The sequence below is a fragment of the Musa acuminata genome, chromosome BXJ1-4 (assembly GCF_036884655.1).
Source record: "Musa acuminata AAA Group cultivar baxijiao chromosome BXJ1-4, Cavendish_Baxijiao_AAA, whole genome shotgun sequence".
In the NCBI taxonomy this organism is placed as follows: Eukaryota; Viridiplantae; Streptophyta; class Magnoliopsida; order Zingiberales; family Musaceae; genus Musa; species Musa acuminata.
This window is the reverse complement of record NC_088330.1, coordinates 19,901,438-19,910,345: the sequence shown is the minus strand read 5'-3', so window position 1 is coordinate 19,910,345 and position 8,908 is coordinate 19,901,438. Positions and strand designations below refer to the sequence as shown.

Sequence of the window (8,908 nt, the reverse complement as noted above, 5' to 3'; positions counted from 1 at the left end):
AAATTCAGCCTCAAGTCAACCACATGTCTCATATCCTTAAGCACCAACTTACAGCCTAGGTTGGTCTTTAATTAGATATCACCCATGCCTATGATGTCTGCTGTGCCATAGTTGCCCATCTTGACAACACTAAAATTTTTAGACCTGTATGTAGCAAAAAACTCCCTCCGTGGTGTAGCATGATAAGAAGCACATGTGTCAATCACCCACTCAAGATCCTGACACACACAAGAAAAAATATCATCAGAAAGAGACAAAATCAAATAATCACCACCCTGCATTGTAGCTGTAGTATTATCCTTTGACTCTGTAGACTCCACTTCTTTTCCCTTTTTCTTGTTCTTCTTAGGTTGCTTACATTGGTTCTTGTAATGTCCTTTCTCACCACAGTTATAGCAAACAATATCTTTTCTTGATCTTGACTTGCTCCTACCCATACGTGAACTGCTTCTAGACTTTGACCTTCCTCTGTTCTCTGAGTTAAATGCTTATGAATCATTCTGAGATGTTGCTGAACTCTTTCTTCTCAACTCCTCATTTAACAAACTGTTTGTTACTTGACTCATAGTGACAACACCATCTGGCGCAAAATTACTAAGGGAAACCACCAGTGTCTCCCAACTTTCTAGTAATGAACTGAGAAGTGACAATGCCTGCAACTCATCATCAAGAGACATTTTCATAGAGGATAACTGGTTAGTAATACTTTGCATTTCATTCAAATGTTCAACAATAGAAGCATCCTCTCTATATTTTAGGTTCACAAGTTTTCTGATCAAAAAAGCTTTGTTGCCAACTGTTTTTCTTTCGTAGAGACTTTCCAACTTTTTTCAAAAAGAATATGCAGAAATTTCAGTAGAAACATAGTGAAGGACACTATCATCAAGCCACTGTCAAATAAATTCAATTATTTTTCGATCTAACCTCTTCCACTCATCATTTGTCATAGTTGTGGGTTTTGCACTATCCCTTGCAAAGGTCCATACAAATCTTTGCAAAACAAGAGATCTTCCATTTTTTGTTTTCATATCATCCAATTGTTTCCATTTAAACTAACCATGCGAGAAACATTACTGACCTCTATGTTCAAATACAAAATTAAATCACTAAAACCCTTGCTTTGATACCAGTTGATGGGGATATAAACAGGAATAACCTTTGTATATAAACAAATACTAGAAGACCATAATACGCAGCGGAATTAAATGAAAGCATAATCAAACAGAACACCAAGATATACGTGAAAAACCCCTCCAATGTGAAGGATAAAATCCACGGGGCAAACTAGAGATAATCTACTATGAGAATAATGAATATACAAATCTCAATCTCTTGCCCTAAACCCTGGCAACAATCACAAGAGAATAACTGGGATATAAGGATCACGTCATTGTCCACGATATCAAAAATCTCCTCAAGTAATCACAGCAAGAGTCTACTATAGATTTGATCTAACCTGAGATAATAACACTGCTAGATGATTGAGAACAGTCTCTCTGCGTTGTCCTTGTCTTCTTCACTTTCTTTCTCTTCATTTTCTATCTTGTTTTTCTCATTTTCTTTGGAATCTCGTGGCTATGTACTTCTCCACGTTGTTGTCCTATTTATGCATTTTTCTGCCTCCAAAATGCAACCATCACATCTCTCTAACGTTAATTAGGGTTATGTGGGCTGTGGGCTGCCCAAGCCCACTATGGGCTACTTTTGTAGGCTGCCAGCCCAACATAAGAAAGAGATGGACTGATCAATTAAATTTTGACCACGTTTGATTGTCCTTTAACCTTAAATAAACAAAACATTTACGCGTTCCTTGGTCATGGCATGAACATATGATCTTTCTTCTCCAACCGTGGCATCTTATGCCCTTGGTGGGCATGGCATCCAACGCCAGCGCGGCCTCTCGCCTGCTTCCTCCTCTGTCCTCGTCCTCCATGATCATTCTCTCTGCACTTTGTCCCTTCTCTTCATGATTGATCCATCCATTGCCGGCACCTTCCTCATGCAAGCTCACCTTTCGCCGAATCCAAGATCCCAACCACCTATAAGAAGTGGCCATGGCTGGATCACAGCATGCATCCCGAGTTCCAGCAACACATCAAGCACAGCACAGCCATGGCGGAAGAGCAGCAGCAGAAGGAGAGCCTCAGCATCGTCGCCAGCCACGAGGAGGAGGCGATCGACGTGGTGAACGAGGGAGGCAGCTTGCAGGTCACCGACGCAGGGGAAGCTTCCAAGAACAAGGACACTCCACTCAATAAAGTTCGGTCCGAATCGCTTGCAGCACTGTCATCTTTCGCAGCTAACGCATCTGCTCTCCTCTCTTGCGCAGTCAACCGAGGGATCGGAGAAGAACAAGAAGCAGGTGGACGCTCTGAAGAAGAAGATCGACAGGCTCAAGAAGGAGGTGAAGGGAATAAAGACGGCGATCAGGAAAGCCTTGTCAGAGAAACAGAAAAAGAAGAAGAAGAAGAAAACCAAGATGGCAACGTCTCTGGGCTTGGCTATCCGCAAGCTCAGGAAGAGTTCCTCGAGCTCTGATTCATCCGACTCGAGCTCCGATTCCGACTCCAGCAGCTCTGACTCCACATCTGGTCTCTCCAGACGCAACAAGGTGACTTGCAACTCCTTTGCCTCTCTCAAGCTTCGATCAAGTGCAGTGCACGTACTGGAATGTAGTAATCCACAAATAATCGCATTGTGTTGTCTAGAAGGGAGATGATTTTGATAAAGAGTACCCTGAAACGAAGAAATCAAAAGGAAGCAGGCAAAAGAAGAAGAAATTGGTAGTTGGAAAGCTCAGTAAAAGCTCAAGCTCAAGTTCAAGCTCAAGCTCAAGCTCAAGCTCAAGCTCAAGTTCAAGCTCAAGCTCAAGTTCAAGCTCAAGCTCAAGTTCATCTGACTCCAGCAATAGCGAGGTAAGATTGATACATAAAGATGGCTGTGACTCCGCGCGCACACAGACACAGACACACACACACACACTCTCTCTCTCTCTCACAATTCTGTGCTGTCTTCAAGGGAATTGATTCTGGATCGGTAAGAAAATTAAAAGGAAGGAAGCACAAGAAGAAGAATTCGGGAATTGTCAAGCAGAGGAGGAGTTTGAGATCAAGTTCAAGCTCAAGCTCAAGCTCCAGCTCATCTGACTCTAAATCTAGTCACTCCAGCTGCAGCAAGGTAAGATTGACAGGTGAAGGAATTCTCACAAACCTACTCGTACTCGAGCGATCTCTGACAAGCAATGCCTTCTTCTTTTGCTCTGCCTTCAAGGGAGGTGAGGTCCCTCAACTGAAAGCAGAGAAGCAAAAGAACAGGAATCTGAAGCAGAAGAAAATTGGCATGGTCAAGAAGGAGGTGGCGAAGAAGCATCGCAAGCACAAGATCTCAGACTCCTCCTCCTCCTCCTCCGTCGGCGGACCCCGTCCCTGGCACAAGGTGATGTCGCACACACTACAAAATCCTTCACACCTGTGCTTCGTGATATTGAATTCATCAGTGTGGTGCTGCATGTATCACACAAGACTGAAAGGTGTTCTTCTGCTTTTTATGCAGTCTGAGAAACAGAAGAAGAAGAAGAAGAAGAAGGAGCTGATGAAGCAGAAGAAGGAAGCTGCAGTGGCCTAAAGGCCATCATCACAAAGGAAAATAATACATATATGATACTGATAAATATCTAAAATAAAGGGTGGCTATGAGAAGTCCTGAGTGCATAAAATGAGCCACATTGAGTGCTATGTTGGTATGTGATGTAATAAGTGGGTGGGTAAGCTGCCATCTGATGCTGCCTTGATTGCTGTTCTAAGAGTCTGAAGCTGTCCTCCTGCCGTTATGTATGCATTGCCACAATAATATATATATATACAAGTCTGCACCTCATTTGATTCCTATTGGAATAAATTGTTGGGAAATCCAAATTCCTCTCAATAAAAAAAATTGTAAATATAAATATAACTGTTACATCAAATACAGGAGAATATAGATAGATATAAATTTTATCAACATATTATTAGATTTACAAATATTAAAATATTATTAGATAGTTAGTATAATATATATAATATAAAAAATATATATTAATTATATTAATATATCAACCATAATAATAAGTCATTATATTAATATATCAACCTAATAATTAGAAATAATAATTATTAATATAATTAATATTATTTAAATTTAATATATTTAATATTAAATAAGTCTAATTTATCAAAAATATAATTTGAAGGAGAGATCTTTTCTAATTCAAAATAATTAATAGTATATACATATATAATATTTTTGAGTCAAAATTTTATAATATTCTATCAAAATCTTTATCAACTAAACCGAAATACCTTATTTTGAAATTTACAATCTTAAAAACGTAAGAAAAGTTAAAAGAAAAAAAAAAGCTAAGAAAATAAAAGTAATCGAATCGACAAAATTATTTATATTAAAATACTACAAATTGAGTCTAAACTTAAAAACTACAAATTAAGACAAAATTATAGTCTTATTGTTTTTGTTGTGTTTGTGTTGGGTTCCTTCTAAGCCATCACAAGGAGAAAAGAAGGAGCTTTATCGGTCCTAAACCCTACGCGCACCCACGCCCTATTCGCCCCAACCCTCACCACCCTCTGTAAGCAGTAATGGCGACGGCCGCCTTCAGCGCCACGTCCCCAACCCAATCGCGACCCGCCCATCGCCACCGTCCCCTTCCCTCCCTTACCCGCCTGCGGGCTATCCGATGCTCCTCTGTTTCTAAAGTCCCGGCCGTCACCGCTGCCGCCACCGCTGACCCCTCCCCGGTGTTTCGGTCTGTCGCTGCCTTCGCCCCCGCCACTGTAGCCAACCTCGGCCCTGGCTTCGACTTCCTCGGGTGCGCCGTTGGCGGCGGCCTCGGCGACACCGTCACCGTCTCCGTCGACTCCGCCGTCGCCCCAGGCACCCTCTGTATCGCCGACGTTTCCGGCTGCGCCGCCGCCGCGAAGCTCAGCCGAAACCCTCTCTGGAACTGTGCTGGCATCGCCGGCATCGCCGCCATGCGCATGCTCGGCATACGCTCTGTCGGCCTCTCCCTCTCCCTCCACAAGGGTCTCCCCCTGGGCAGCGGTCTCGGGTCCAGCGCCGCCTCTGCCGCGGCGGCGGCGCTCGCCGTCAGCGAGCTCTTCGGCGGTCGTCTCTCCCCCGACGAACTCGTCCTCGCCGGGCTCGAGTCCGAGAAGAAGGTCAGCGGCTACCACGCCGACAACGTTGGGCCCTCCATCTTGGGAGGCTTCGTCTTGATCCGAAGCTACGATCCCTTCGAGATCATCCGCCTGGAGTTCCCGGCCGACCGGGAGCTCTACTTCGTTCTCGTGGGTCCCGAGTTCGAGGCGCCGACCAAGAAGATGAGGGAAGCTCTCCCGGCGGATATCTCGATGAAGGACCATGTGCGGAACTCGAGCCAAGCCGCTGCACTGGTGGCGGCCGTGCTGCAAGGGAACGTGAGGGTTCTTGGGTCGGCGATGTCCGCCGATTGGATTGTGGAGCCAAGGAGAGCGCCTCTGATCCCCGGGATGGTGAGCGTGAAGAAGGCAGCCATTGATTCTGGTGCCTTCGGGTGCACCATCAGCGGTGCAGGCCCAACTGCTGTAGCAGTCACCGATGATGAGGAGAAAGGAAAAGAGATCGGGTCTCGGATGGTGGAGGCATTCTTGAGGCATGGCAATCTAAAGGCCAGTGTGACGGTGGCGAAGCTTGATAGAGTTGGAGCAAGGGTTACTGGAAGCAGTGCTGTGCAAAAGGTAACTCTTTTTTCGTTATTTCTGTGATCCACATATTTGTCATCATTCCATTAAGTCAGCATTTAACTGATGTTTAAATCATATTCAACCCATGTTTCAAGATCACATCTTTAAGTTTGCACTCCCTGATTCAGATCATCTTATTCTGGAACCTGATAGACTGAGTGGAGAGATGAGGGTTAGATTCATGGTAGTTTAATTATCGGACAGAGTAGATATTCTAATTGTGGTTTTGGTATTTTCATAGTAAAAAAGGCTACAAACTAATCATATACCACCATAAATCCAGCCGAGTATCAAGCCTCATGGCAAACTCGTGCAGGAAATTAGATTATGCTGTTCCTGCATGTGCTGATGTAGTATGTTACAGATGTGATATGATCTAGGGATGTCTCCTGGTCATCAGTAATATATAGGCTGTTTCTTGTTATCAATAACATAACCTACATATATACCACTGTTTGGTCTTTTGACCGTGTAAATATCTATGATCTTCATGCTTGTTGGCCAACCTTAGCTTTATTTCTTAAAGTTAGGGTTCACATGCAGAATCTTGTTTCTAAGGAGTAGCGGCCTCTTTAGTGTCCAGATATCTCAGAAGTGACATCTTAAAAAGAGAGAAAAGATAATACTAATTAAAGTTTGCTGAGCTTCGTGAGTGAGCTTTTGTCATCTTCAATGTTTCTCTTGAAGTTAAATTCATTTTTTATTTCTTTGTCTTTATGGCTTCCTTCCAAACAAATTGTAGCAATTGATTTTGTTTTAGTTACGAGGTTCTGTCACTTGTCAGATTGCTGTCCATTCTCATGATTTAGTTGCCTGTTTATTGTAAGCTACTGTCACATTATCCAGATGCAACCAATCAGACTTTATTCGTCCTGATTTAACTAAACCATGAAATCACTAACTCTCAAATCATCTAACTGTTTCCTGTGTTTATTTTTTTGAATTTTGAGGGGTGTTGGTTTTTCTCTGAATCTGCAAATTCAGGATACAACTAGTTCAAGTATGAAACCATGCGGAACATGTTTTTGTTTTCCATTTAATAGGTTTGATGTGTTTGAGCAATAGTTATTTAAGTATAACAGTCTCATGTACACATAACTCAACCAAAGTGGTTTAAGTAAAAAATATCGATAGGGAACTGTTAAACAAATTGTATCATTTTCACTACTGGATGGTGGTATGCATCGTGCAAGATGGTTATCATGAATCTATACTTAAACTGGATTATAAATAGTGGGTTAGAGATCAGAACCATGCTAAAATTTGATCTGTTCATCTGATTTTTTTGTTCTCAAAGATTAGCTGTGCTACTATAGCAGGGTTTCACTCATTTTTGTCCATCAGAACAATCAAGCGTTGATATCAATAAGGATTTGAATTTGGAGCATGATGCTGAAATGATTTTAAAGAAGACTTGGAGAAAAGAGGGAATTTTAGACGAAAGTAGTAGACAAGAAGAGGCAGGTAAGGCTAGCCTGCCTAGACAGGTATTATAACCTTCGTCATAGAAGTTCATATACAATTTCTATTTTCCTCAGCTGGGTACACTTAAAAAATACAATCGACCAACCCTTAGTTTGTAATTATTAGGTTAAGAATTCTACATTCCTTCGTCCTCTTAAAATTCATATAGTTATTGATCATCCATTAGGCTCATAATAATTCAGAATATAGAAATTATAGAACTCGCCATGTCAATATAAGTGGGTAGATCAAAATTCTACAGAGGTTTTCCAAGATAGAAAAACCTAAACCCAGGTTCATTTGTTTTTGAGCCTAAGTTATTGGCTCAAACCTACTCTGATAGTTGAACCTAAGATTGACTCTGCAGCATTATCTCAACCAAATATAAGTCCTTTGGACTTTGGTTTATCAGGCCAAAGGTGATGGGCCTTTTCACCGTACAGCATTGTTCATTTACTTAATGGTAATATGCTGTTTTGAAGTTTTCAAATCTTAAGATTTCAGCTAGGCATGCAAATTGCTGAAGAGTTCAAACAGGCCAGCTAATAAAAACGATTAGTTTAGTTAAGCAAGGAAGTATATGCTTTTAAGAGTAATAGTTTGGCACCTTATGGTTTTTTTTTATTATCAAACTCTCCAACATACTACCATTAAATAAATTTCTGACTCTTTGTTTGAGTCTTCTAGCTCATGTGCGTCTTCTGCCGGAAAGCACTGTGATAGTCAACTAATTTATCATAACACCACCTGTCATCTATATTAGCAGGAGTAATTACATGTATTTCTAGCATCAGTTGGAACAAAAGACTTTACCATGAGTTCATGGCATGTCATCTGGATATATAGATTGGAAAACAATTATTTAGCAAAGCGTTTTATTGCAAGTTATAATTAATGAGATATTGGTGAAATAGCAAAAATATGCAATTTTCAGTGACTTTTAACTCTGATTTTTGGATGTTTGATCAAAAGAAAATGGCAAAAACATTCATATTTTTCCAAAGTTATGGTGTTCTTTTCTCTGTCCTTGCTTTTTTTTTATGAAAGCCTTTATACAAGTCATCGGATACTAGTTATGAACTAGTTACTCGTTGACCTCTCGGCCCAGTTGCAAATGCCTGAGGATTGCTACAACTCTTTCAACATTTTCTAGTTTAAATTCTCATCCATGAATCCTGCTTCTGAACAGCTGTCATTTATGATTCATCCATCAAGACCATTACTAGAACAGTATCTTTATTTCTAGTGACTTGGTGCCCCGATGCTGTTATAGGCAAATTCTTGATACATTTGGCTGCCCCAATGCAGCCATAGGCAAACTCTTGAAACACGGTCCTTTTGGCCGAGTTCTCCTGTTGTTTCCATTTGTTGATTAATAATTTCTATTTTGTTTGCTTTTAACAACGGACTTTTTTTTCCCCCTACTTTTCAGGCTATGTGAGTTATGCTGCTGCTTATCCAAGATAATTTGGCTGTGCTTATTGGCGTTTGTGCTGCTTCTTGTGGATGTTGGATCTCTATCCTTATTTATCTGCAAACCAACAAACTGCAACATTTCATCTCCCTTCCAAGAATATAAATGGGAACTCTGATTGTTGCCACACTACTCAAAATGACAATAAAGTGAGGGTTGGTGGTGATTGCTGTCATCTTGTGCTTATTGATTTGTT

The 8,908-nt window shown here is 41.1% G+C and overlaps 2 protein-coding genes across 8 annotated transcripts; both read left to right on the top strand.

Moving 5' to 3' along the window:
* Window positions 1-2,065: 2,065 nt before the first annotated feature.
* Window positions 2,066-3,876, top strand: LOC135650088 (uncharacterized). 2 transcript variants are annotated; one of them, XM_065169224.1, is made up of 6 exons: window positions 2,066-2,259; window positions 2,330-2,611; window positions 2,712-2,915; window positions 3,019-3,177; window positions 3,271-3,435; window positions 3,553-3,876. In XM_065169224.1, exons 1-6 carry the CDS (start codon window positions 2,071-2,073, stop codon window positions 3,622-3,624), a joined length of 1,071 nt encoding a protein of 356 aa, XP_065025296.1. In that variant the 5' UTR covers window positions 2,066-2,070; the 3' UTR covers window positions 3,625-3,876. The 2 variants fall into 2 exon arrangements, with proteins under 2 accessions (XP_065025296.1, XP_065025288.1); XM_065169216.1 differs by having other exon boundaries at window positions 2,709-2,915.
* Window positions 3,877-4,513: 637 nt separating this feature from the next.
* Window positions 4,514-8,887, top strand: LOC135582782 (homoserine kinase-like). Of its 6 annotated transcripts, none has more exons than XM_065169183.1 (3): window positions 4,514-5,768; window positions 7,094-7,238; window positions 8,671-8,887. In XM_065169183.1, the coding sequence occupies exons 1-3, from the start codon at window positions 4,632-4,634 to the stop codon at window positions 8,703-8,705; spliced, it is 1,317 nt and encodes a 438-aa protein (XP_065025255.1). In that variant the 5' UTR covers window positions 4,514-4,631; the 3' UTR covers window positions 8,706-8,887. The 6 variants fall into 6 exon arrangements, 4 of the variants coding, with proteins under 4 accessions (XP_065025255.1, XP_065025248.1, XP_065025263.1 ...); XM_065169176.1 differs by having other exon boundaries at window positions 7,091-7,238; XM_065169191.1 differs by having other exon boundaries at window positions 7,091-7,261.
* The last annotated feature ends 21 nt before the right edge of the window (window positions 8,888-8,908 follow it).

Coding starts and splice junctions, on each gene's coding strand:
- LOC135650088 (XM_065169216.1), top strand. CDS start 2,071: ATGCATCCCGAGTTCCAGCAACACATCAAGCACAGCACAGCCATGGCG. Junction 2,612..2,708: donor GTCTCTCCAGACGCAACAAG/GTGACTTGCAAC, acceptor TGTGTTGTCTAG/AAGGGAGATGATTTTGATAA. Junction 3,178..3,270: donor GTCACTCCAGCTGCAGCAAG/GTAAGATTGACA, acceptor TCTGCCTTCAAG/GGAGGTGAGGTCCCTCAACT.
- LOC135582782 (XM_065169176.1), top strand. CDS start 4,632: ATGGCGACGGCCGCCTTCAGCGCCACGTCCCCAACCCAATCGCGACCC. Junction 5,769..7,090: donor GAAGCAGTGCTGTGCAAAAG/GTAACTCTTTTT, acceptor GTGCTACTATAG/CAGGGTTTCACTCATTTTTG. Junction 7,239..8,670: donor TAGTAGACAAGAAGAGGCAG/GTAAGGCTAGCC, acceptor CCTACTTTTCAG/GCTATGTGAGTTATGCTGCT.